We start from the raw sequence: 27,927 nt of genomic DNA on the forward strand, positions 1-27,927 counted from the left end.
CTGAAATGGCATCGTACCAAACCTTACACCTCCCCACCTTGCAGCTTGTTGGTAACAGCGCTGACAGCTCTTGGGCAGCAGCAGCTGGGTGAGATGCAGGGAGTGGCAACCACAGTGCATTTAAAGGGCACCGTGAAAGGACTTCTCCACCCCCAGCACTGTGCTTGGGGGCACTGATGCAGGTCTGGGTGTGCTTCACCCGGGAACAGGAGCAGCACTGTGGTGTCTGTGCACAGTTTGATGCAACACACGTTGTGCTCAGTGGATCAACTCCTTGAGCTGAGCTGCTGTCTTGATTTAACAGGCTTAGCGCCCTCCTTGCATGGGAAGGAAAGTTAGCTCCGTGCCTTCTGTAATGCTCCCTGGGAGCTGCTCTGCCTGGGTCTGTGAGAAGGCTGTAACTCAGCTTCCCCATGCCTTTGGAGCTCATTAAGCATCCTGAGCAATGAATGCCATGAGATGGGAAAAATAAAACCCATCACAGCACAGGATGTTCCCACTGCAGCTCCTGGCAGACCCCGCTGTGCTGCTGCCTCACCCCAGCGCGCTGCCCTGCACCGCTCCTGCTGCAGCATCCTCCCTCCTGGGGCTGCAAAATTCCACCACAACAGAGCTGAGGGTGGAAGCCTTGCAGGGATATGAGCCACAAGCAGTTCTGCTCGAGGGAGTTGTGCTGGGAGGGAGCCTGGAGCTGAAGAATGGGATCAGCTCCTTGGTGCAGGCGCTTCCCCGGCTGGCACGTTGGGGAACACGCTGACAGTGCCTGGATGGATTCATGGCACTAATTATAGGGCTTGTCAGTGCTGTCGTGTCAGTGCTGCTGTGTTGGGAAAGCTGTGCTTCTTCAGTGATGGGAATAGGGACAGATTCTGCAGTTGCATCATTCCCCATGTCTCAACCCATGTCCCATGTCCCAACCAATATCCCATGTCCCAAACCATGTCCCGTGTTTCAGCCAATGACCCATGTTCCAACCAATATCTTGTGTCCAATGTCTCAATCCATGTCCCAACCAATATCCCATGTCCCAACCCATGTCCCATATCCCAACCAATAACCCATGTCCCAACCCATGTCCATGTTTTAGCCAATGTCCTATGTCCCATATCCCAACCAATATCCCGTGTCCCAACTCACATCCCACGTCCCAACTCACATCCCATGTCCCATCCCATGTCCCAACTCATGTCCCATGCCCCAACCAATGTCCCATGCCCCAACCCATAGACATAGGGCCCCAAGGCGGGGTGTTCCATGGCAGTGTTGGAGAATTGTGCTTCTTAGGCCACTCTCTGTCAGAAGTGAGACGTTCAGCCACATTTTTTGGTGGTTTTGTAGGGAATTAGGTGCAGCAAGAAGGAGGGAAGCGAGGTGCAGGATAGGGTGCTGCAGGTGGGTGCCTATACCCCATGGCACTGTAGGGTCTGGGTGCTTTCCTACACTCTGGGATCACTGCATCGCTGTTTCCAAACCTTCCTGCGTCCTCTTGGAGAAGCAGCAGCACATGTGAGCCCCCCCAGGCACAAAGCAATGGGAGAAATTCTCTGTCCCTGGATTTTGAGCTGGGTAGTGGTATCTGTCCAAGGGTGTTATCTTGGGAATTGCCTTTGAGCAGCTTTGGGGAGTCCTGAAGCATGTCTTAAATGCACCAGGAGCTGCACAAAGCTCATCAGGTGAACAAGTTCCCTCTGTAGCTGCTTGGAGCGCAACTCATTACACTCCCTGCTCTTCCTTCTTATCTCATGGAGCCTCTCACCACCTATGGACAGCATCTCTCACACAGAGCTGTGCTGGGTGTTGCTGTGACTGCACCCACTCGTTGGCTCCACACACTTTGGGATGTCCGTGCTCCCTCCTGGGGTCCCACTGGCCGTGCAAAACCCACCTCGCTGTCATATTTCTGAGCTGGAGGCTTCAACTCTACAGGATGCTCTGCTGGCACGTTGTGCCTTGTTTTATGGTTAACACTGGCTCCCAGTGCTCCTCCCTGCCTGGCTCTTGGCTTTGACCCGTTCTGACTGGAGCCGGATGGGGAGAGTGGGGGGATGCAACACCTCAGAGGTCACCGTCCACAAGAAACACGGAGACGTGGCACTGAGATACGTGGTGGGGTGGCTTGAGCTTGAGTTTGGAGATCTCGGGGGTCTTTTCCAACCTGAATGGTTCTATGAGAGGAATGGGCTGTTCTGTAAATGGATGTCAGGCCAAAGGGTAAATGATGGCGGTGCTGGGATGCTGTGCTATGGCAAGGAACTCCAATTGAGATTTTGGCTTCTGCCAGGTTGGGATGCGTTGGCCCAAGAGCAGGTGGCCATGGGAAGAGCTGCCCAAGGATCTGCCCCTTCATTTTCATGGAATCATAAACTGGATTGGTTTGGAATGGACCTCAAAAATGTCCTCTCCAGTGCAGAATATTCAGTGTTTCTATGATTCGGTGATTTAGGCTGGACTTTTCTGGTCCATCCACCGCGAGTTCCAGGATCATGCCAACAGCCACTTTCCTTTTGTGGCAAGGGAAACCTGTCCAAGTCTTCTCCACACAGCTCTGGGGGCTCCTCCCCCCTTGTTTGGGGTCCTCTGGGGCCAGCAGCCCTCCACAACCTGTCAAAAATACTCAGAGCTCTTCCCATCAGCTCTAGGGTTGCGTCTGCACCTGGAGGAGCTCTTCTCTTGCTGGGAAGGCTTGAACATTGGCAGGGTCCTGTGTGAGCCCATGGCCTGGGTAGGACCTATGAAGAGCTGGTGGCCTCAGGACCTGTGTCCCAGCCTGCCCCAAGGACAGCATTTCCAAAGGGCTTTATGTTCAATTATTTAATGCTGGCCTGTCTGTGCTCCATCCATTGTATTTTTAATGCTGTGATGGTGTTTGTGCAGTGCTCAGAGTGCTGGTACCATCAAAATACGTTGCATTATTTATCAGCTGATTTAATATAATTGCTGCTCAGCCTGGCATCCTCACCAGGGGCTGGATCCATGTCTGCTGCTTCCTGGCTGATGCCGGAGGGGGAACGCAGCCACCCCCAGGAGGCACAGACAGCAAATGAGGGACATGCTGATGGGTTTTGAGCCTGTATCTGAGCCCTGTGTAAATGCTCCCATCAATGTCTCCCATCAAACACTTAGTCTGGCTTGGAAGGGATGCTGCTCCTTCATCCTACACGTAGCTGAAGCCCAGCTTCCAAAAGAGCAGCTGGCTTCAGTGATTTCTGCAGCTCAGGCTGGCAGCGATACAGGGAGCAGCAGCAAGACGGATGCTGAGGAGCCAGTGGGCAGGGAAAGATGAAATGCACTGGCTGCAGGTTGTTCTGAGTGGCTGAGGAGAGGGGGGTGGGCATGGGTGGAATAACTGAGGCATGTGGGGTGTGCAGCACGGCCAGGGTGAGAGCTGTGGGTCCCATCCGGCCATGCATTTGTCATGCGTCTTCATCCCCACTGCAGCGTGGGATGGAAGGATGGATGGAAGGAGGGAGTGGAGGAGGGAGAAAGAGAGGGATGGATGGATGGATGGATGGATGGATGGATGGATGGATGGATGGATGGATGGATGGATGGAGGGAGGGAGGGAGGGAGGGAGGGATGGAGGGATGGATGGATGGATGGATGGATGGATGGATGGATGGATGGATGGATGGATGGAGGGAGGGATGGATGGAGGGATGGATGGGTGGATGGAGGGATGGATGGAGGGATGGATGGAGGGATGGATGGAGGGATGGATGGAGGGATGGAGGGATGGAGGAAGGGATAGAGGGATAGTGGAATGGGTGGATGGAGGGATGGAGGGATGGATGGATGGAGGAATGGAGGGATGGATGGATGGGTGGGTGGATGGATGGATGGATGGAGGGATGGATGGGTGGATGGAGAGATGGAAGGATGGATGGGTGGGTGGAGAGATGGAGGGATCGAGGGATAGTGGAATGGATGGATGGATGGATGGATGGATGGATGGATGGAGGAAGAGTAGAGGGATGGAAAGAGGGGTGGATGGATGGATGAAGAGATGGATGATGGACAAATGGAGGGATGAAGGGATGATGGATGGATGAATGGATGGATGATAGATAAGTGAATGATGGAGGGAAGGATGGAGGTATGAATAGATGATGGAGGGAAGTGACGGAGGGGTGACAGATGAAAGGGCGAGCTGTGTAGGAAGTGCCACCTTGCACTGCTTTACTCAGAGTTTCACATATATTCTTTGCCTTTGCATTTTTCCTTTACTTTTTTACAACGCTTTGTATTGCAATTGCGAAACCACCGCCCCAGCAAGTTGCTCCTGGGTGGTTTTCTTCTTCTGTCTGCGCAATAACAGTGCTTGCTAAGTATGTGTCACTTCACGACGCAGCAAGAACGATGTTTGGTGTCACATGCAGTGCATTGACTCAGCAGGAAGCGTGGCAGGAACGCGGCGGTGGCGGCTCGGCGTTTCCGGCAGATTATTGTCAATAAGACTGTGAGAAAAACCGGGTATCAACAAAGGAGAAAATGCTCTGTGTGCATTTCAAGGGGAAAGCAGGCTGGGGCAGGGAGTGGGGCTCTGTGGGAAAATCGAGATGCTGCGTCTCTGGGCTGATGGATGAGCTGAGACCCAAAACCTTTGCCCCAGGAGCTCCTGCTCCAGCTGAGCCCCCTGCTTGCATCAGAAGGGACCCAGGTGTGCAGGCTGCCCTGTAATCACTTTCTGCTTTCGCCTCGAGGCTGCAGCAAGCAGATCCCAGCAGCAGAAGTGCTGTGGAACGGAGGCAATGTGGGTCAGACGAGGAGCAGCAGCAGCAGCAGCTGCCTGCTTCTGGCTCATCAGCCCCGCTGACCCCATTTGCAGCACCACTTGTCCATGGGAAACTGCTCCGTGTGCTCCTTGGGTTGTAATGCAATCAATCATCGTTCAGCATCACAGATCATAAAAGCATGGGGACCCATTTTACCTGTTTTCCTTTCTTCCCCCTTCAATTGGAAACCTGCTAAAATCACCCACGTTCCACCACGATCCTCTTCTTGCTGCTTAGGATCCGGCCATCAGCAAGCTCTTTAGCAGCTATCTTGCATTTGCAGGTCAGCCATAGAGAGATTTACCCCGCAGCTCATACACCAAACGTAGCAAATCTCAGCTACCTCCAAGGGGTGCTCAGCTCAAAGGCATCTGCTTGCAGTGCTGGGGATGCTTAAAAAAAAAAGAGAGGTGAAAGACAAGGGAGGAAGAAAAGAGGAGAGAGAAGGGGGGAAGAAAAGAGGAGAGAGAAGATAGGAGTTAAAAAAGACAAAAAAGGAAGGAAAATGGGAAAAAGAAAAGAAATTGTGAAAAAGAGAGAGAAAAGAAAGGAAAGGAATAAGAAAATAAAAGAGAGAAGGAAAGGAAAAAGGGAAAACCACCTCCATCCTCCTGCCTTGATACTGAGGGAGCAGGGATGGGGGAGGATCAGTGCTCAGCAGCACTGGGGCTTTGCTCCACCATGCAGGATAGACTGTGACCTGTTTGATGTATTTGAAGCTTGAAATAGTTCCTTATGAGTAATGTGGTTCAGGTGCTTATCACTAATTAATTAATTCTTTCATAGCGTGGATACCTAATTAAAGCAGTCTAAGGTAATTCCGGAGGGGTCTGAAGCTGAAGGGATGGTTAATGGGGTTGTTTCTGTGCTGATGCAACCCTTGGGGCAATTCCCAGTGGCTGGAAGGGTTTATTAGGTTCTGTGTGGTTGTTACTTAAAATAAAATTCCAATAAAGGTTTGATTTGGGTGAAGTCATCGGAGACAGCAGCAAGGCTCCCACGGCACAGCTGGGCTTCTCTGGGCAAAAAGGAGATGGAAAAAGGCATGAGTTTGTGTCATGGCACCCCAGGTCCTCATTCCAAGCCTCGTTTTGCACCTCCTGTTAACACCCGTGTCTTGATGATGGGAAATACTTGAAAGACACAAGGGGTTGGAAGCTGGGATTTCTGAGCAAGCTGAATTTATTTTAAGGTCAACTTGAATTCTTTTGGTGATGGCGTCAAGAAGTGAAAGAACCAAGAACTCAATGATGTGATGCCTACTCTAATGAGTTTTCTAGTGGTCTCCCCATAGTAGAAATGAAATGAGGGGTTCTGATGTCTCCTGTTCCCAAAGAAGACCAGACAGGCCAGGAACCCATGGGTCAGGCAGTGGCCAGGCTGTGGGACGCACTGGATAATGCTGGAGTAAAACAGAACCTTTTGTCAGGGGAAAGAGGCTCATAGAGTGGTCTGGGTTGGAAGGGACCCTTAAAGACCATCTGGTCCCATTCCTCTGCAATGAGCAGGGACACCCACAGCTGCATCGGTGCTCAGAGCCCCATCCAGCCTGACCATCTCTCAGGGCAACCCGTGCCAGTGCCTCACCACCCTTATTGCAAGCAACTTTTTCCTTATGTCCAGTCTAAATCTCCCCTAAAATAAAATCATAAAATCACAGAACAGCCCAGGTTGGAAGGGACCTCAAGGATCACGAAGCTCCAACCCCCCTGTGCCATGCAGGGCCACCAACCTCCCCATTTCACAGCAGCCCAGGCTGCCCAGGGCCCCATCCAACCTGGCCTTCAACACCTCCAGGGATGGACGGGGCATCACAGCCTCTCTGGGCAGCTGTTCCAGCACCTCACCACTCTCACAGCACACAACTTCCCCCTCACATCCAACCTCCAGCTGCCCTCCCTCCACTCCAAACCATTTCCCCTTGTCCTGCTGTCATCTCCCCTTTCCAAGAGCTGACTCCCCTCCTGTCTGCAGGCTCCCTTTAGGTACTGCAGGCTGCACTGAGGTCACCCCGCAGCCTGCTTTTCTCCATGCTGAACAAGCCCAGCTCCCTCAGCCTGTCTTTGTAGTGGAGGTGCTGCAGCCCCCTGCTCATCTTTGTGGCTCCTCTGGACCCTCTCCAACAGCTCCCTGCCTTTCCTGTACTGGGGGCTCCAGACCTGCACACAGCACTGCAGCTGGGGCCTCACAAGAGCAGAGCAGAGGGGGACAATCACCTCCTGTCCCTGCTGCCACCCCTCTGCTGATGGAAAAATAAGAGGCTGCTCAGCTGAGATGGGTGGGTGATGCAAGGCTCAGGCTCAACCATCACTCCCCCAAGTCTGTGAGGGACCCAGGGGGGAGAAATCCAGTAGTGTGACCCTGTGAAGATGTCCGCTGATGGGACGCACGTGTCACCTTGGGGCAAGGCCAGGAGAAGCTGTTGCTTTGCAGCTGGGGCACTGCTGTTTTTTCCGTGCAGCGTTGGATGTTTTTAGGGAGTTTCCGAAGCTGCGTGTTCTTTTCTCAGGCCAGCTGCATAACAATAAAACACAAGCATAAAAATAAAATGCCAGCAGCAGAGAGCGTTCCTTACCTCTTTTGGGCTCTCTTTACCCCCATATATAAAGGATAGAGGCCAACAGCTGCTTGCAGAGGTGGGAACTGGATGGTCTTCAGGGTTCCTTCCAACCCAAGCCATTCTCTGGTTCTATGGTTCCATGATTTATGCTGTGCTGGGTTTTTTTCCCCCCCAGACACAGTGCATTTCCTTTTCCTGGCAGCTCCTGGGGCTCTCTCCTGCTCTGGGAAACGTCCCTTCACCCTCATCATTTCTTAAGAAAACAATACAAAAAAGAAAAACATAAAAGAGAATAAAAGGAAGTTGAGGTTGCTTTCAGTTTGCCTTCTCTTTTCAACCGTTAGGGCACGTGCGAGAAAACAACCTGAGATTCTCACTTCTGTGTGCCATCCAAAGGTGAAAGGGAAGGCTCTTGAGCAGGGCTTCCAAAATGCTTGGGGATGGTCTGCCCTATGTCTGGTTCACATCTGCATGCAACCCTGTGCTCTGCTTTGGAGGAGCCTTTCCTGAGCTGCCAGGGATGGGATGCACTGCTGTCCTGCACCACTACCTCCATGTATACTCTATGTAGGAGATTCTGCTTTTGTGGTCATGAATGGATGGATCAGAGCATTGCTCCCCACACAGACACATCCAATAGTGGGCTCTTCATCCCGTGCACTGATTTCAGAGGAGAAAACTCATTGGGAACCTCCCTCCATGTTCCAATTTTGGAGGACAAAACTCATTGGGAACCTCCCTGCTGTGCCTCACCCCATGGGACATGCATCACTTGATGCTGGCTCTGCTTTTGGGGTGAAATGCAGTAGCATGGGGCCACGCAGGGCTAAGGTCATAAAATTAGACTCATTTGAATTGGAATGGACATTTAAAGGTCATCTGGTCCAATTCCCATTCAGTGGACAGGGGGCAGTGGGTTCTCTGCCCCCTCCATTCCAGTGATGGGAACTCAGTTGGCACCAAACCCTGGGTATGGACACACTGATGGCATCAGGGCTGGCCCCTCACTTGTCACACCTCGTGTCTATCTGCTACCGGCGTGATAACGAAGCTGTTGCCATGGAAACAGGTTCATTTTCACCCTTTAATTTCTTTCTTACTTTGCTGTTGTGCCTCTGACCCATGAGCTGCTGTTTGGTGATTTCCATGTCACGCTGGGCACTGGGCAATAAAACGGAGGTTGGGAAAGGGAATGCAGTTTTCTGCTCTTTTCTTTCTGCCTGTAGTGTTTCTACAGCTTTCTATGTATATTTAGTCATCATTTTTTCAATGGAGCAGCCTGTTTTTAGAGTCGACCTTTAGCACAACTAAGAACTATGGAGATGATTCTATTAGGCTGAATAGAACCCCCTTTAAAGGGATACCAAAGTGCCTGTGACAGGTCTCTGGGCTCAGATATTTCACTGCTGGGTTTTGCTCACTGATGCCTATGCTCCAGAGAGGTGGTTGGGTCACCTTCCCTGGAGGAGCTCAATAAACGTGTAGATGTAGTACCAGAACCATAGAATCATAGAATCACCACGGTTGGAAAAGACCTAAAAGATCATCCAGTCCAACCGTTCACCTATTCCCAATAGCTCCCACTCAAGGTGAATGGTTCAGTGGGCAACATTGGTGGTAGGTGGGCGGTTGGACCAGATGATCTGAGAGGTCTTTTCCAACCTGAATGATTCTGTGATTGTACGATTCTGTTCCAAAAAAGCACTGAGTTTCCCAAGGGGCTCTGCTTAATGGAGGATGACTGATGTATTCGAATGTTTTCTCCTTTCCCCAGTCAGAAGAGATCCCAAAAATTGGGATCTTCCCCTGTCACTTGGGCTTAATCTCAAGTTAATATGGGAGGGGAAAGGAATTCTTCTCAGTGCTTAAAAAGCAGCACTTTAGTGGCGAGTATTGAGTTTGAATACCTTAAATTGGTGACTTTCACTGCAGAATGGGCTGTCTGAGAGCACATTTTGCATTGGGTTGGGTCTCAAAGGCAGCATCATCCTTGCTTGGGACACCAGCAGCTTTGCGAAACATAGAATCACAGCATCATTCAGGTTGGAAAAGACCTCTAAGATCCCCAAGCCCAACCCCAGCCCATCACACCGTGCCCACATCCCTCAGTGCCACATCTCCACAGCTCTGGAACACCTCTGGGACGGTGACTCCACCACTGCTGGGCTGCTGTCAGCTCTTGTGGAGAAGAAATTCTGCAGTGCTGTGCAGTGAATAGCCCACAGCCCCTCTGCACAGTGCCCAAGCATCAAATCAACCCCAGAGCCTGAGCTGTAATCACAGCCCAGAGCCTGAAAGAGACAATATCCAGGTCCTGTACACCATAAACATCATTAGCATGGAAATCAAACACCATCCTTACTCATTAACCTGCAGTCTGCAAGACAGGAATCCTATTATCCAGACGCACTGCACTGCAGACATGCGGTCGCTTCTCTGTCCCCATGCGGTGCCATGGATCCCATAGCTCTGTGCCACTGCTTGCAAGAGGTACAGAGCCCTTAGGGCAAAGAGGGCTTAGGGAATTCCTGCTGATTCCACTGGAAAACAGCCAGGGCACCGCTTGCCAGCAGCCCTCAGATATTTGCCTGCTGACCTGAAACCTCTTCCTGTGCTCAAAGTCTCACCGCACGCTGAGAGTCACTGTGGTCTGTCCCCAGCGAGCTGCTGGGAGGCGGAAGGAAGCCCTGAGCCCTGGGGCCGGAAAGAAAGGTATCACTGCAGCCATCTGAGCAGGTTGGTTTTTAATTTCTCTCCATTTCCCTCTTTCTGTAAAGGTGTCGAACGCAGAAGTGGAGCAGCTGTTGCCCTAAGGACAGCCAGCACCAGTGAGACCCAGCTTTGGTAAAGCAGTGCTGCCCACATCGAGCACTGGGTGCTGGGAGGGAGGGTGGTGCTGGATGCCTGGCTGGGGCTTCCAGAGAGTAGAGGATGTAGTGTTTATGTGGTATATTTATTACATGGCATAGTTTATATAAGGTATATGGGGTATATAGGGCATATGAGTTACATGGGGTATAGACTGTGAAGCTGGCATGGCCACCCTGAGCATCCCTTGTCCATCTGGGGTGGAAATCTTGAGCAGTAGGAAACTCCTGCATCCTGTTTGGCATCTGACAGCCGGAGCTGGCAACAGGGGTGGAGCAAAGCTGATCTACACATCCATCCCACAACACCTATGGCCGCCCCAAATGCCCCTGCTACCCCAAAAGCCACTGGTCCAGAGGGCAGGTGGCTGAGGGAGGCAGATGCAGCCCTGTTTCCTTCTGGTCTGTTGCACTGCAGCCTTTCTTGTAATGCCCCAGCATCCCCTAAGCCTGGCTAATGGGGGCATGCATCCAGCAGCGATGCCCTCGGAGGATAGTGGCTTTCCGCCCTTGCCCAAACGCAAAGCTGGTCTGCATCTCCTCCCCTCACACCCATATTCATACAGCCCAGCTCTAACACCCCCACGCCCCAAATACAGCCCCACCAAACTGCTTTTGGGATTTCAGGGATTCCAGGCTCTGTGTTGAGCCCCCATCCCCATTCCTGCCTGCTGCCCGACCGCGGTGTGCCCGGCGTGCCGATGGCCAGCAACAACACCGCGAGCATAGCGCAGGCACGCAAGCTGGTGGAGCAGCTGAAGATGGAGGCCAACATCGACAGGATAAAGGTGATGCAGCCGGGGACTCGTTGGGCACGTAGAGGGATGCCGTGAGGGTAGGTGCTGGTCAGAATGATATTGCAGGAGCCATCGGATGTGGTGGCAGAATGTGGTGGGTATGGAGGACGTCTGTCCCGGTGGCACCATGGCCATCCCGTGGTCGTCTCGTTAGCCATGGGAGGTGATTTCCTGGAGAAAGTTCCCATGGGGTGGGATGTTCCATCCCCACAGTGGGGTGTTGTGTCCCTATGGTGGAATGGCTGAGGGACATGGCTTAGTGGGAGTGGTGGTGAGGGGTCAGGTTGGACTAGATGATCTTAGCAGTCTTCTCCAACCTCAGTGATTCTCTGCTGCTATTCTGTGATTCAAGGCAGGATGTCCCATCCCCAAGGCAGGGTGCCTCATCCCCCAAGGCAGGATGTCCCCCATGCCAGCTGTCCCCAACGCATGGCTCCTTCTCTGCAGGTGTCCAAGGCAGCGGCAGACCTGATGGCATACTGCGAAGCTCACGCCAAGGAGGACCCCCTATTGACCCCCGTCCCGGCTTCAGAAAACCCCTTTAGAGAGAAGAAGTTCTTCTGTGTGATCCTGTAAAGCCTCAAGGAGCCTGACGGGCACTCAGGCCACCCTGAACACTGATGTAGAGTTTTTAGGAACGGGGACGACCTGCTAGTCCACAGAATTTAAACAAAAATAAGTAAAATACAAGGCCTGGAAGCTACAGAGATGTGCATGTTTAAAGAATCTGGCCGCCTTTGGGGGATATAAGATGATCCGCATTGCGAGGCAAAAGATCTGAAGTCTGTAGAGTTGCCTAGAAAGAAAAAAAAAAAAAAAAGGAAAAAAAAAAGAAAAAAAAAAAAAAGAATATTCATGTAAAGAATAAATTCGTGTCACTTTTCAGCTCACAAAATCGTTTGATTGTTCCGTATTTAAAGCACCAGAGCGGTGCTGAGCAAAAGTAACCGCTAAGGATGTGCATAACCTTCTTGGAATGATGTTGTTGGTTCCTTTCCAAGTACAGTTTTTTATTTAAGCTGCCGGATCTATAGCTAGATGGCTGTGATGTTACTCAGTGTTCGGTCTCGTGCTTTCCCATTCCCCGCTTCCCGTCTTGTGCCTGGTGGCTTCGCCCCGCGGTGAATGGTGTTGTGCTCGCTGCTTCGCGCTCTGTGACGGCTTTTGGTTGTAGTGCATGGATGGGGTTTGGTCTCTGCTCGCCCGCTGTGGGTTTTCTGTTCTGTCTGACAGCACAGGCCGGCGGGAGATGCTGCGGGATGTGATGTTGGAGGTGATGCCAGTGGCAAAGCCGACCCCCGCAGCGCCTCCTGACACAGCTGCAGACCCCAAAAACAGTGCTGGCCTCTTTTTCTTAGGTCCATTCCTTTGTCCCACACATCTGTGCCTCTTCCCTGCTCCCTGCCCGGCTCTTCCTGCCCGTCCTCATGCCCACTCCCCCCCAGTGATGGGAGAGTGCCAGCATGATGATGCCCAGAGCACCCCGCTCCTGCAGTGCCTGATGCTGTGTTTACACACAGCCCTGTGCCAGGGTGATGGCTCATTCCCACGTCCAACATCACCCAAAATCAGAGTTTTGCAGGAAACATGCTCCCTTTTGGGGCCGTCAGATGCTCATGAGGACATGGCTTGCCAGGAGCCCCCAGGACACTCCAATGCTCCACACCCAGCAGTAGCACCGGGATCCCATAAGGTACTCTGGGCTCTGCGTTAACCCCATAAAATCATAGACTCATTAAGGTTGGAAAAGACCTCTAAGATCATGAAGCCTAACCACCAACCCGCCACCACCATGCCCACTAAGCCACGTCCCCATCAGCCCCAAACCACAGCTACCCAAGAGGGCAATAGTCTTTAGGTACCTTTCTGAGAATCTTTCTAGCCCGTTTCAAGTGCATTTTGGGTTTTCTACCTTTTCATACTCTTTTTCTAGCTCTGGTTGGCAGTGGGATGGCGCGCCCGGGGCCGGCCCCGCTCGTGGTGTTCCCGGGCCGTGTAAATATCCCCAACCCTTTGTCTTGGTCGTTGTGATGCCAAATTTCCGCTGAGCGCTGCCATGGTTTGTAAGAAGTTTTTTAATGACTCATATCTTTTACAACAGGAATTCTTAATACATCAACAAAGAGTAATGCGGCCGTGTTCGCACTGCTCGTTTCCCCATGCAAAAGCCCTCAGCTGCCTCCATCCCAGGCATGGAAGGGAAAATCCATGGAGCATCGGTGTGGGATTTGCCCTTCGCCCATTGGTGTGGGCTGTGGGGGAAGGCAGTGCGGGGAGGTCGGCGTCGCGGTGTTGCGCATCCCCGTCCCGCGTGGTCTGTGTAATCGTTGGAAATAAAGTTGGGATTTGTTTCAAGGCTGTGGTGGTGATGGTGTGTGGGTGCCGGGAGCAACGGGAGGCTGCAGGGAGGGTGACCTGGCCTGTTGGTTGTAGAGGGATTGGGAGTGAGAGAGCGTGGGGTCTGGGCTCTGCACGGTAGGGCAATGCAAGGCAGGGCAAAGCAAAGGAAGGCAAGGCAAGGCAAAGGAAGGCAAGGCAAGGCAAGGCAAAGGAAGGCAAGGCAAAGGAAGGCAAGGCAAAGGAAGGCAAGGCAAAGGAAGGCAAGGCAAAGGAAGGCAAGGCAAAGGAAGGCAAGGCAAAGGAACGCAAGGCAAAGGAACGCAAGGCAAAGGAACGCAAGGCAAAGGAACGCAAGGCAAGGCAAAGCAGAGCAAAGCAGTGCTCTCTCACACCTATTTCCTTTCCCCAGTGCTGGCCATGCCGCAATGGTCATCTATCAAATTGTTAAGTTTTTTGAATACGAGGGATTTTTCCCAGCCATACTTAAAGGCTGAATACCCTCTGCTGGTCTTCAGCTCACACAAGGCAGTAGGAACGCATGCTCACAGGTTGCTCAGCCTGCGGTGCCCCATCCCTGGAGGTGCCCGAGGCCACGCGCGGCCCCCGGGCAGCTGAGCTGGGGGGGCACCCAGCCCACGGCAGAGGTGGCGCTGGGGCTGCGAGGTCCCTCCCACCCGTCCCTGCGGCCCGCCCAGACCACACCGCCGTGCCCGGATCCCCGCCCCGGGACTGCCCACCCGCCGCCGTGTCGTTAAAGCTGGATGGACGTCAACTTCCGTTACAGCTGCTTTCTCCGCTCTTCAATTGGTCGCATCGCTTTTCTCTCAGCGCTCGGGAACCAATAGGAGGCGAGATAACCGGTATAGAGGCGGTACTTCCTGTGCGGCCCGGCGGCTCGGCCTGAGCGCGGCGAGCGGCGGGGCCCGGCCGAGTTGGTAGCGCCATGTTCCGCCGCAAGCTCTCGGCGCTCGATTACCACAACCCGGGCGGCTTCAACTGCAGGGGTGAGGGCCGCGGGGACGGGGTTTCGGGCTTCCCCACAGCGGGTAGAGCGCAGGATGTGGAGAGAGGCCTAGGTTTAAGGCAGGAAGCCTGGGTTCGGTGTGAGGCCTGCTTGGGGCTGGGAGCAGAGCGCGGCCTGCAGGGAGCCCGGGGCAGCGCTGCGCTGTGCTTTGCTCCTTCTCTCTGTGTGTGGGGGTCGTGGGTGGGAGCAGGGTTGCTTGTTCCGTATGTTAATAGGACAGGGGTTCCCCTGAAGTGGTTAGGTGGCAGATCTAATCTGTGTCGGTGCTGCGATGTTCCGTCTTGCAGTGCTTTGGTGGTTTGAAATGTCGCAGTGAGGCAGTCATAAGCTTCAGGCCGCGTGGAGTGGGGCCTGAATAATATCATAATATCATGAAGCCTGATAAACCCAAGTGGAAAGGTGTTGTACTCGGGCCGTTGCACCTCCTGCTGTCAATAAAGGTGGGGGCCGTAAGGATGGAGCACAGCTCTGCCAAAAACGACCTGGAGATTCCCAGCTGGGTGTGAGCCAGCACCGTGCCCTCACAGCATGGAAGGCCAGCTGTATCCTGGGCTGCATCCAACATAGTGTGGGCAGCAGGGTGAGCGAGGTGATCCTGCCCTTCTGCTCTGTGCTGTGAGTCCTCACTTGGAGTGCTGCATCCAGATGGGGAGTCCTCAGTGCAGGAGAGATGTGGGCCTGTTGGAGCGTGTCCACAGGAGAGCTGCAAAAGTAATCCCAGAGGTGGAACACCTGCCTGTGAGCACAGGCTGTGCAGCATGGAGAAGAGAAGGCTCCAGGGAGACCTGAGAGTGGCCTGTCAGTATCTAAAGGGGCTGTAAGAAAGAGGGGTACGGATGCTTTAGCAGGCTTTGCAGTGACAGGACAAGGGGAAAGCGTTTCAAACTACAAGAGGGGGGATCTAAACTGGACATAAAGAAGTTCTTCTACAGTAAGAGTAGTGAGGTCCTAACACAGGTTGCCACAATAGGTGGTGGTGCCCCATTCCTGTAGACACCTGAGGTCGGGCTGGACGTAGCTCTGAGCACCTGGTGGGGCTGTGGATGTCCCTGTTTGTTGCAGGGAGTGGGATCAGATGGCTTTTAAGGGTCCCTTCCAACTCAAACCATTCTGTGGTCTTTGTAAGGGATTGTCTTGCCCTCTGTGCTTCTGGTTGGCTTGTTTCTCTTTGAAAAAATGGCGTCCACTGTTAGCTTTATGTGTTGTGCTTTTTGAGCTCTTACTGCTAACATTTCTTTCTCCTCAAAGGCTTGCTTTGTTGGTGTAGAAGTTGTTGAAGTTGTTACTGAAAGTTTTCCTCCGTGTGTGTTGTGGCTGTGGCTGTTTCTTACAGCATGCTCACTGGAAGTAGGGCGTTCATGTTGCTTCGAGGAGACACTCCTGGCAGGCAGAAATAGCATAGCAGGTTTGTCCCTGATGGGAAAGCATTTTGCTTACCCTAGCCTGAGCTACAGGAGGATATTTACCTCATTAATCCAGGTCTCTGAAACTCATCCAGTGCCAAAATTTCACGGATGATTATCAAAATGCTGGTGGTGCCCAAGTGCTGCAAATCACAGATGCAGAGTAATTGCTTTGTCCGTTACCTTTGGACCATAGCCTTTGTGTTGTGGAGTTCCAACTCCAAATGATGAAATGTTGGCTCAACAACCAAGAGAAGTTGACTCAACAGAGAAGAAGGAAGAAAATGCCCCTACAGAGTCACGGGATGAGGGTGCATTGTTCTTAGGAACAGACTGGGGTTTGTTGCAGCATGTGATGTGTTTGTCCACGCAACAGAGTTGGGCGCTGAAACCCTCAGTGTCATTGTTTTGCTTTCCCTTCTTTGCTTAGTAACATTTATAATTGTATTCCTAATGAAAACAGTCTCTTAGCTGATGCCTTTTAGTGTTGTCCATCGACTGTGGCCAATTCCAAGTCACTTAAGAAATGAAGAAAGCTCAGAGTGTTGAGTTTTGGTCAGAAGTTACACTGGGCTGTGTGATTTTTAGGTAGTGGTGTGTATCTCTCTTTTTGTGGTAAGAAATGGAAATGCTCAGGGACACAGAATTTGTAGGAATTGGCTCCAAACTTGAGGGCTTGGTTTTGCCCTTAAGGTCTTGGTTAATTCTTGCTGTGTTTACTTCTCCCTGCAGATGAAACAGAATTCAGAAATTTTATTGTCTGGCTGGAGGACCAGAAAATCAGACACTACAAGATTGAAGACCGAGGGAATTTAAGAAACATACACAGTGATGACTGGCCCAAATCATTTGAGAAGGTATTTTTATTCCAAACACAAATGTGTCTCACCTGAATGACAGCCCAGGGTTTCTGTAGCTGTTGAGTGTAAATGAGTGGCCCCTTGTCGTGTCTCTGAATGTTTTCTGCTTCTAGGAATTGAAATATATAATTGAGGCCACGCTGCAGTTGAAGATGGTGAAACGTTTTGTTTGTAAATTTCACTCAAGCCTGTTTTTGCAGTAGCATCTATCCTAATATTTCTTGCCTAAATTGATTTAGCTTTTGACGTAGAAAATTAGCTACAAATAAACAGCTTCTTTTTCTGTGCTATGGCTTTTATGTAGCAAAATAAAAATGGATTAGCCTAATATGGGCTTTACAAGCACGTGAAATGAAGCTACTGAAGCTCCTCTCTGAACCTACTGTCCTGTCAGTAAATAATTTTCCACTGCTAACATGAAGTGTGGCAAGCAGCCATAGCTCTGGTTGTGATCTCCTGTGTGCTTGTGAGCATTTGGACTCACTTTGGGCTGCTGGTTTTATGCTGGATTCCATTGCCTTTCTCTCACAACAGCACTGAGGAGCTGAAAACTGCTCCTTATGCTCAGTGCCTATTTGTCTCACTCATGTTCCCAGGAACCATTTGTCTTCTTCCCTGCCCACAAGGTTTGGACTGGTAGTGCACACGCTTTGTAAGTGGAAGCCTAAAGCCTAAAGTTCCAAAACTGATGGCAGGAGGGAAGCATTCCGAGCTTTAAAGAGGAGTGATGTTGGAATTGCTGGCTGCTGGTACTGCTGTGGTGTCAGCAGTGCTTGTGGCATCGTGTTGTTGTATGCAGCCCCTTGGAAATAGAATTGCTCCTGCTGCCCTGCAGAGTGCTCTGGTTTTTGTGCAGATGGTGCTGCTGAACCTTGATAGCAGTACTGTGAAGGCTTTAGGTAGCATCCTTCCTGCTTGAGATAGGAAGTTTTTGCTGTACTTTGTTCTCTGTTCTTCTCCCTTGCCTCCTCTCGCTGTATAAAGAGAGCAGACAGCAGAGGAAGGAGTGTTTGGATTCTCTGGTTGTCAGTCTGACAGGGAATGTTACTCATTCAAAGCATTATTAAATGTTTAGTGTTAAAGACTAAGTGCCTCTTGCGTTCCTCAGATGGATCAGATGCTGCAGCAGGGATGTTTTGTACTGATGCTTCTTGATGATCTTCCCAACTGTGCTGGCTGTGGGAAAGTGACTGCAAATCAGTTCTGTGCTTGTAGCTAACTTATACAAGTGCTTCCTTCCAGCCTATAAATAATGTCTATTTTTTTCTCCTCTTTCTCTTCCACAGTATATGAAGGATGTAAACTGTCCTTTCAAAATGCAGGAACGACAGGAGACTGTGGACTGGCTGCTTGGGTTAGCAGTTAGGCTGGAGTATGGAGATAATGGTATGACTGAGTTTATCCAATACTTAAAAGTGGAAGGGAAACCTGTTTGACTGCTTAAAGTTAAGAAAGATACGTGAAATTATGACAGTGTCAGAAGTATACATTGTTTTCCTTTAAAAAAAGTAAAGCTATTTGATCTGCTTGATACAGCACCATGTTCAGATGTGGGCTGTTTTTCTCAGCTCAGTTCCTGTGGGGCAGTGCAGCGACATACTCACATTTGCTCTTTATTTCTGGATATAGCAGAACCCTCTGTATATATTGATACCTTTCTCCATCTGCTTTTGCCTTTGAGAAATTACCTCAAAGTCTATGAAGTGCTTTTTCTTTAATGCTACATACGTTGAAATAAGTTCTTCTGAAAACCACGTTTCACTGGGAGCTGATCCTGAACCCTTGGGAACTGGGACAAATGGATGAAAAAGTTAAATTTGACCTCAACAGGCAGTAGCAATTTCCTTTGCAGCAGGAGTGCAGATACAAATCTAATTACTGGTGGCAAACATAATAGCCAAAGGACTGTTTTCCATTACCTTTAATTGCTGCAGGGCAGGGCTCTGTCCAAGATGAGGATGGGGATATGAATGCTGGCAATCTACAGAGCTGGTTTTTAGTCTGTAGTACTGGAGGAAGTGAGTTTTCTCCCTTGTCTCAGTGTTCTATGAACGTGGAAGAGCCAGCAGAGATCACCTCAAAATACTTGAAGAGCACCATTATGGCTCATGGTTGAGTGCTTCAGGCTATAAAACAAAGCCTCTGTTAATGTTGTGTTCACTGATCAGGGCCAACTCAAATCCTGACCCTCCATATGCTGCTCCTTAAGGCAAAGGGCCAATCTTGGCTGATTTGCTGGATTTCTAAAGTAGAAGAACTGTAAGTTGCAGCTTGTTCAGCTTCTGGGAGATTGCAGGATGCCTAAATTGAGTGCATGATGACTTATGTAAGCGTGAGCCGTGCTCTGATGTTGCTGTGGGTGCAATGAGAAGCTTTGGGCAGATGGGGTCTGTTAGGACAACTGCCTCTGGGGCATTGAGGAGCTCCAGAATGGCAGCATGTGAGCTGAGGATGCTGTTGGGTATGTACCACATCTCCTGGGGGTGGTCACCACAAACTAGTTGGGCTGTAAACTTCTAGCTAGTTGGTTTCTTAATTAGCCCTAATGGTGATCGTATTTTCTTCTTAATTTACCAGCTGACAAGTATAAGGACTCTACCCCTGATGGTGCTAAACATACTGACAGTACAGCCAAAAATGCAGAGCCACTGATTAACTTGGATGGTAAGTGTGCAGTGATGCTGGATGCAGAAAGGCTGCATCATTCACAAGTCTGTCACTTGTTGGCTTGGTCTTCCACAGCCACTTCTTCCATAATCACTGTGACTTTCATGCTGGCTAAGTAGAACTGGTGGGAAAACTGCAAGGAAATAGCCCTAAATCCTTCAAATCTTCTCCCATTACTCCTGCAGAAGGACAGCTAAGAGTTGCCCCTGCCTTCACCAGCTCTGCTCTACAGTGATGGAAAGATTTCTAAAAGATAATGTCTTCACACTTGCCTTTAATTGTTAAGACTCAACACTGATTTCCTGTGGAGTAGGAGATGCATTTGATGTGTTTTGCATTGAAAACGATGCTGTTTGAGCTTGGATGGCTTTCCACAAGCTGACTGATGAGCCTAGCGGCATCTTTTCATTGCTTTGTGTCCTCCTTCATATCCTAGCTATATACCAGCTTAAAGCTTGCACCAGGCTGAGCCCTTCCTTCTGCTGCAGTAACAAAGTGGTTGCTGTGCATCCATGCCTCACCCATGCTCGAGGGCAGCCTGATTCCATGGAACCAAAAAGCTAATTTTGTCTTCTGCAACCGGTTAAACCAGCATTTTTTTGTTGTAATCATTTTATTTATTTTTTTTTTTTTTCCAGTGAATAATCCTGATTTCAAGGCTGGAGTGATGGCTTTAGCTAATCTGCTTCAAATCCAGCGGCATGATGATTATCTGGTAATGCTGAAGGTGAGCTTCACAGGTTTCAGACCTTCTTTCTTCCTTTTCATCCCCTGCAGTGTGTGTGATAGCCTGTGGTAGGCAGTTACTGAGACCCAGGACTCACTGAGGAACAAAGAAAGTGAAATTCATCCTGTTGTGTGTCTTTTCAAGCAGATAAGAGCAGTGTGAGTTGTGGAAATTAATGCAGGGTAATTATCTTGTTAAACAGTTTGATTGTAGCCACGTTCCTGGAGTTCCAGAGCTGGCTGAGAGTTGTCTTTGAGGATTAGAAATGCTCTAGGCCAGTTGATGTCACTGCTCTGTGAGGTTTCAGTGCACTTCAGGCATAGGGAGGAATGAGCTGGAAGGACAGCATTGCAGTCCAGTTTTAGCAATGAAAAGCTTGAAAACATAGAGGCTAAGTGATGCAGAGGATGTTCTAAAACAGCACAGGAGAAGTCACTTTAGTCGTGTCAGCTAATCATAATTTCTAAGTGCTGCAAATAAAGCTAATTAATTTGCTAAAGCATCTCAGTATGGATTTGGGAAAGCTTATGATTTAGTGGTGAAACTCTGTGGTTATCTGTTGAGATTAGACTCTCCAGGTACCCTGTTTAGGGAGATAGCTGCAGCCTTGAGTTCTTATGTGGTCATGTCATAATATGTAAATTAAGTGAGTTGTCTGTCAGTGCATCAAATTCATTTTGGTGGCAAACAAGACAACATCCATGTATTGCAGGAGCTGTGGTTTTATGCTGAGTTATATGTAGATACTGCAGGATCCCATTATGGTTTGTGTTGGATGGTACCTGAAAACCTGAAAGCTGGTTCCAAGCCCTACTATGGGCAGGGATGCCTCCCAGCAGAGCAGTGTAGGGATGATGTCTTGCAGGACAACGTCAAATGCTTTGCACAGATCCAGATAGATGGTGCCTGGTCTTCCCTTATCTACCAGTGCTGTAACCCTGTAGTAGAAGACTACCAGGTTTGTCAGGCACAGCGAAGTTGCCAAGCATTTCGTTAGGAAATGATGCCCTGTAGTTTTCCCATCAGCTCCTCCTCCCTTCTCTCTGGTCTGTTGTCCTCCTTTCCTTTCTCTAAATAACCCTTGGGTCCTTTGCAAATCCTTAGGGAGGGTGAGGGTCTCAGATATCAAACCTCTGAAGGGGGAAAAGGAAACAAAACAGGAATACTCCACAAAGGCATGAAGTGAGAAGAGAGAGGAGATGCAGTGAGTGGCGTGTTGGGGATCTGCATTATCTCAGCCCTCCAGCAGAATTCCTACAGCAGCTGTTACAGGACAGTCTCAAGGCTGGCAAACTTTATCAGGATCCACCTAATTGGCACTAACAACTCAGAAAGCAGGATGTTTTCTGCCTGAACATGTTTACATTTTGTCTGTATTTCTGCATTTCTAGTCTCACTTTTTTTTTTTGGTTGTAAGCAGTTGGACAAAGCAACAGTCTGCATTTTCCTTCGCTCACTTGCAAGAACAGATTCTTGCAGTGGTGATTCACGTTATGTGAACAACAGTAATGCTGCTTTTCGAGGCTTGATGATAGCAGAACATGTCAGTGAGATTTTTTGGTTCTATTCCATGTGAAGGAGGCTTGCAGCGATGCCCATACATAGAAATCATGATCCATATTCAGGCTTGGGCACTCTGGCTGCTTGGGAAAAGTGAGAAGCTGCAAGCCTGCCAGAGATGTCTAGCTAGACCTTGGTCAGAGTGAGCAGAGAGGGATTTGGAATCCCCCTTTTATTAATTTAAATTGGAAAAATTAATCAAGAAACACTTATTTAACACACTTGGATACACTTCCTAATGCAAAAGATGCTCAGAATTCTCTTATGAGTTCTGATGTCACTGCTGGAATTTCAAGCTAAGATCCTCATCAAATCACTTCCCACGTCCAGGGCAGTCACCTCTGTTAAAAGACTTGTAGAAATTCCCACTGGTAACTTTGCAGTCTCACTTCTCAGCTTTAATCGTGAACGAAACCAGGAGAAATGGTGGAGAGAAACGTGAAGCAGCACAACTGCTTCTGTCGCACCCAGCTATTCATCAGGCCGAGTCTGAGGAATGTGTTTGACAGACAAAGTGCTTTTTGGTGGAACGCTGCTTGCCTGGTATTCCTTCAGTTATTTTTAGAGGCATTTTCAGCTGTAGGTATCAGTAAGTGACAGCTCAGTGTGGTTTTGTGCTGAGTTTTGGAGCAGTGCGAGCAGATGAGCAGCAGGATCGTGAAGGCTCTTTTTGTTCCTGCGTCTAGAAATAAATATTTCCCTTTAACACCTGCTTAGGTAGCCTTGTTCAGGTTTCTCTGCCCATGAAAGGTGGTTTAACACATAGAATCATAGAATCACCAAGGTTGGAAAAGACCTTCAAGATCATCCAGTCCAACCGTTCACCTCTTCCCAGTAGCTCCCACTGAACCATGTCCCTCAACACAACATCCAGCCTTTCCTTGAACACCCCCAGGCTCGGTGACTCCACCACCTCCCTGGGCATCCATTGCAGTGCCTGACCACCCTTTCTGAAAAGTAATACTTCCTCATGTCCAGCCTGAATCTCCCCTGCTGTAGCTTGAAACCATTCCCTCTGGTCCTATCACTAATGACACGAGAGAAGAGGCCGACCCCCAGCTCACTACAGCCTCCCTTCAGGAAGTTATAGAGAGCAATGAGGTCTCCCCTGAGCCTCCTCTTCTCCAGGCTGAACGTTCCCAGCTCCTTCAGCCTCTCCTCACCAGCCCTGTGTTCCAGACCCCTCACCAGCTTTGTTGCCCTCCTTTGAACACGTTCCAGGCCCTCAATATCTTTCTTGCAGTGAGGGGCCCAAAACTGGACACAGCACTTGAGGTGCGGCCTCACGAGTGCTGAATATAGGGGAACAATCACCTCTCTGCTCCTGCTTGCAACGCTGTTTCTGATGCAAGCCAGGATGCCATTGGCCTTCTTGGCCACCTGGGCACACTGTCTGCTCATGTTCAGCCGAGCATCAATCAATACCCCCAGGTCCACACCACCTAAAAGATCCCAGTAGCAGGAATTGCTGCAGTTAGAGGCAGAACAGCACAGTGCAGGGAGCACGAAACTCGGGAGAAACAAAACTGAAGCTGTCGCTTTGGGAGCGGTATCAACTTGTTCTGGGAGCAGCAAACTTTCTTGGCTGTTCCTGGTGCTTTGAAGCTTCTGATCCAGTGGTGTCTGAAGTGCATCGAGACGTAAATTAATTACTCTGGTCCTTAAATGTTTCTCCCCAGGCAATTCGCATTTTGGTTCAGGAACGCTTGACGCAGGATGCCATAGCGAAGGCCAATCAGTCCAAAGAGGTTTGTATGCACTCTGCACGGTTATATCAATCCTTCCTGGTGTTCACTGGTCAAAATGGGTTCTGTTTAAACACATTGTTTAAGAGGATGGTGGAAATTCACTTAGCAGTGGCAATTGTGATTCTGAAAGACCCAGAGAGCAGTAAGGAAAAATTGTCGTGTGCAAATATTTGTATGATAGCACATGTAAATAGCTGCTTTCCCATCTTGGAGTGCGCTGAGGGGTGACTGCTGCTATTCAGTGCAAAGGGGCCACAGTATCCACAGAAATGTGTGCCCTGACTTTTCATTGGGGTCAACTGCATGAGCATAAGCAGGCGGGGTTTGCCTCTTCTGGTGTGTTTTGCTGCTGAAGTCTTTGCGTAAGTTTGAAGAATAGGATGTTGGCCACCTGGCTTCTCTCCCTTCTCCCCCCCAAGTGAGAAATGGTGAAGGAAACCTCAGCAATTAAACATCAGATCGTCCAGCATTTGGCACAGCAGCTGATGGCATTGGGCCCAGCCAGGGAGGGGAGCCTGGTGCCCTGCAGGTGTGTGCTGAGGAATGGCCCTGCTAAGGCAACTGGATCTGGTCAGTGAGGGCAAGGCCCTTCATCCCTTCTGGCAGCTGCTCAGAGCAGTCTGTGCTTTATTATCATAACACTGCTTGTGATGTTTACTAAGTGGCAGTCGCAGGTGCACAGAGATGCAGTGCAGTAATTGCCAGAAGCCTTGGAACATGAAATCAGAGCTTTGGGCTTTTATATATCCAAAGACATAAAAGAGTAGGAAAACACGCAGGCAGCTGGGACTGCTTTATTCATTTTAGTTTCTATAGCTTTTAGTAAAAGGCTGCTTTTTGTTATTGTTGACGTAGCTGCAAAGCTGCCTTGTAGGGATCAAAATGCAGTTTGGCAGAAGTGTCTGTTTGAGCAGCAGGGACTTTATTTGAGGACAGGATTCATAATTAGTGGGCTCTTTGAGCGTGGTCAGGTCTTAGGTTGAAATGTCACTGAATGTCATGATGTCACCAAGAGTGTATTCTTACTACAAATATTAATTTCCAAATGGGGTGGAGGTGTAGGAGAGGCAGGGGGCCAGAGGCAGGGGAACAGCTTTGTGCCCATAGCAGTCATCAGTATCATGGCGTGCTGGATAAAGGAAGAAAATGACTGGAAGAGGGGGGCTGACTGGGTCACAGGGTAGGAGCTTGGGGAGTATAAATCTCTTTCTGACCTTGGCTGGCTCGTTAATAGCCAGAATACTAGCTAGTGACACTTTGTGTAATTAAGTCTTGTCCCTAGAAATAGTTTATAACTGTTTGGCTTCTGCGTGGCTGACAATTTTATACAAAATGTCACGAGCTGTGCTCTTGGCAATATCAAGATATGGTGCTGAAAGATAAAATAGGTGTAGGAGTAGCTTCCATGAAGGATGCACGGGAGGGTTGTGCTGAGGAGACTTACACTTCTGTGCTCAGGGTTTAAATTTGCAAAATAAAGTGAGATTTATCCTGAGCTGTCAAGCTAAAGTTTTAAAGATAAAGAAGAAAGGTTTGGTTGTTTTTTAAATTACGTTGTGAGTGGCTTGCAATTTAATGTATTCAGTGTCTGGATAGGGTTCATATTTGTGTTGATATGCACTTAGCCTGTGAGTGTGTCCTAGGTAGAGTCACAGCATGGCCTGGGTTGCACAGGAGCACAGTGCTCATCCAGCTCCAACCCCTGCTGTGTGCAGGTCACCAACCAGCAGCCCAGGCTGCCCAGAGCCACATCCAGCCTGGCCTTGAATGCCTGCAGGGATGGGGCATCCACAGCCTCCTTGGGCAACCTGTGCCAGTGCCTCACCACCCTCTGGCTGAAAAACTTCCTCCTCATATCCAACCCAAACCTCCCCTGTCTCACTTTAAAACCATTCCCCTTGTCCCATCACCATCCACCCTCACAAACAGCTGAGGAGGATTAAGTGGATGAAATAGCTTTGGAGCAGCCCTTCAGATCACTCTGGGGCAGCTATACCTCTGCCTGCTTAAGGTGCAGATGAACGTGCTCCTGTTGGAATGCAGCAGCAGCGTGCGCCCCAGCAGCCCAGTGCCTGCTGTAAGACCACTGCTCTGCCAAGAATGGGCTCCAGCAGAGGGAGCAGCCAAAAGGGAGTTCACAGCAAGGGTGTGGGAGGAGGACATGGAAAGCAGCAGTGCTGTGCTTCCAGGATGTCTGAAAACACCAGCTGCTTTGGAAGTGCTGCTGTGGTCACCCAGCGTTGGAGGTGCCTGCAGTTGGCAGGCGTGTGGTGATTTTATTGTGCAAATCAGATGCTGAGAGAAGCTGCATAGTAAAAGCAAAAGCTTAAGATTGTCACTGTTTAAATAAATGCATGTGCACATTGAAAGGTGGGGAGTGATTGTTCATTGTGACTTCTCCGTGGCTGGAGAAGGTAAAGAAATAAAGCAGTACTTAGAAATGAGCACTAATAAAACTTGTGCTCGCACTGTTTCTTAGAGCAAGCGTTCAGAATTTAATGTTTAGGTTTATTCCTAAGCTCAGCACTTGAGCAAATGTTTCTGAGGATGTTGATGGAGGCTGCAAGTACAGTGCTTGAGAAACTCAATCAGGGGACTTTTACAGCTTGCTTTCGATTCAGCCAGTGCTTTGACATCTGGCAGCTGTTTAAAGGCAATAGTTACTAAGAAAGCCCAGTTTGTGCATGCTTATTGTTTGTCTGACTTAGGGATGTGGCTGCATTGAGTGCTCTGCAGTGCAGTTGTTAGCCTTTTAAGGATTGAATATGGGCAGTGTGTGTTCAGTGGGACTCACTCAACAAGTAGGGGGAATATTATTCAGGATGAAGACTAATTATTGTTATTGGTGCCTTGGGTTTGAAGTTTCAGAACACAAAGGCAGATGTAATCAAGCACGATGATTTTTTTGTCACGTGTTTCTGTAGAAGCAAAGCTCAGGTGTCCTCTCCAGGATTATCTGGGGTGGTATTTTATTTGCCAAACGTACAATGTGACATTTCTAATTGTACCTGCAATGTTTTTTCTCTTTAAAGGGTTTGCCCGTTGCCTTAGAGAAACACATTCTTGGTTTTGACACAGGAGGTAAGCAGGTCCCTTAATTTTACTTCTAAACAGCAGTGCTTGTCGTTGTCAAGTGTGTAATTGTCAAATAGATAATGTGTACAGAGGGGAAAAAAAAACCCACCCCCATTCCTCTGGAGCCTGCAGTGGAAAGAATTGCTCCTTCCCAGCTTATTTATGAGCACTCTTGAGCTTTTTGTGTTGAAACAGAAAAGCACAAATCTTGGCTGTGGAATATATCATTATTGAAATATTACTCTAAACAGTTTTCAATAGCAGACCCTCTTGCACACGGAAGGAATGTGTCTTGTTGCTGCTGTCTTGTACAAGCTTACTCCTACCAGCAGAGGACCCTTGTGCTTCTCCCATGCATTCCAGCTCCCTGCTTTACCTCCATCTAACTGGAGGCATCTGTTGATGTGACCCAATAGATTGTTTTGCAGGCAGTAGTCAGGTGTCCTGGACTTCCCTGGTCTGCCTTCACTTTTGCCCCATGTCCAGCTGAATTACTGCTTGGAACACGTTGTACTGGCCTGACTTAGCTGGGGATTGCTGCGAGGGCTGCACAGAGCTGAGCGAGGTTCTGCAGAGCACCCTGTGCAGGGCAAGTTCTGCCTCTGCTTTAAGCATGAAAAACCACAAGCATGAATCAGATACAAATGCTTGACACGACTTTCTGCATCTCACCCAGATGCTGTTATCAATGAAGCTGCCCAGATTCTGCGGTTGCTGCACATAGAGGAGCTCCGAGAGCTGCAAACAAAGATCAACGAAGCCATCGTAGCAGTTCAGGCCATTATTGCTGATCCCAAGACTGACCACAGACTGGGAAAAGTAGGGAGATGAAGGGATTGGAGCCTGCAGTCTCTCGTGTACTTAGTATGGCTAGGCACTACGTACAGCCCTGTACAACTCTGGCATGCAGTTTGCAATGGATGTTATCTCACTGATCTGAAAGAAAACAGGAAGTCGAATTCTGACTGTTCTAGAGAATTATCATCTTTCTTTCAATAAATGAAGTCGGGGAAGTAGAAACAAATGGTTGTCATTAGCTGTGTGTTGGCAAAGATGGTTCTTTGTGCTTGTTTTTTTGTTCTTTTCCCCATTGTTTGGCATTGAGTGGAGAAAGGGAGTGTTTCATAAAGGCTCTTTCGCTGAGGTCCTGCCCTACAGCCAGCTTGCTCCTGCCTTGCTTGCTCCTTGTCTGCTGTCTGCCCTATGACTGAAACATTTAAAAACTAAATCCAAAAGGAAACGTAACCATTTTATTCAATTAATGAAATAACCTAGAAAAAGTGAAGCATAACAACTTAAAGTGTATTTCTGAACACATATTGGTCTACGGTGAGTAGGTCTATGAAGGCACTTGGGGGACCAACAAGCATGAACAGATCAATTCTTCTAGCATATTCTTCTAATATAAATACTAAAAGACATGCATTGAGGCAGTGTTGAAAATACAGAACTGTCTTCTGGAAGAACTTCAGCACCTTTGCTGTATCACAAAACTGTTCTGCACACTTCTGAACGCACGCGGTTGGC

The 27,927-nt window shown here is 49.4% G+C and overlaps 2 protein-coding genes across 2 annotated transcripts; both read left to right on the plus strand.

The window, feature by feature from the left end:
• Nucleotides 1-10,900: 10,900 nt before the first annotated feature.
• GNG2 (G protein subunit gamma 2) lies at nt 10,901-11,572 on the plus strand (the record flags this gene model as incomplete). Its single annotated transcript, XM_079536840.1, has 2 exons — nt 10,901-10,987; nt 11,444-11,572. The coding sequence occupies 2 exons, from the start codon at nt 10,901-10,903 to the stop codon at nt 11,570-11,572; spliced, it is 216 nt and encodes a 71-aa protein (XP_079392966.1).
• A 2,707-nt stretch (nt 11,573-14,279) lies between these two features.
• Nucleotides 14,280-27,231, plus strand: RTRAF (RNA transcription, translation and transport factor; the record flags this gene model as incomplete). Its single annotated transcript, XM_079536847.1, has 8 exons — nt 14,280-14,340; nt 16,496-16,620; nt 17,910-18,009; nt 19,201-19,287; nt 19,929-20,017; nt 23,257-23,325; nt 26,358-26,406; nt 27,077-27,231. 8 exons carry the CDS (start codon nt 14,280-14,282, stop codon nt 27,229-27,231), a joined length of 735 nt encoding a protein of 244 aa, XP_079392973.1.
• Between the last annotated feature and the right edge of the window lie 696 nt (nt 27,232-27,927).

This window comes from Tetrao urogallus, assembly GCF_951394365.1.
Source record: "Tetrao urogallus genome assembly, chromosome: 6".
NCBI lineage: Eukaryota > Metazoa > Chordata > Aves > Galliformes > Phasianidae > Tetrao > Tetrao urogallus.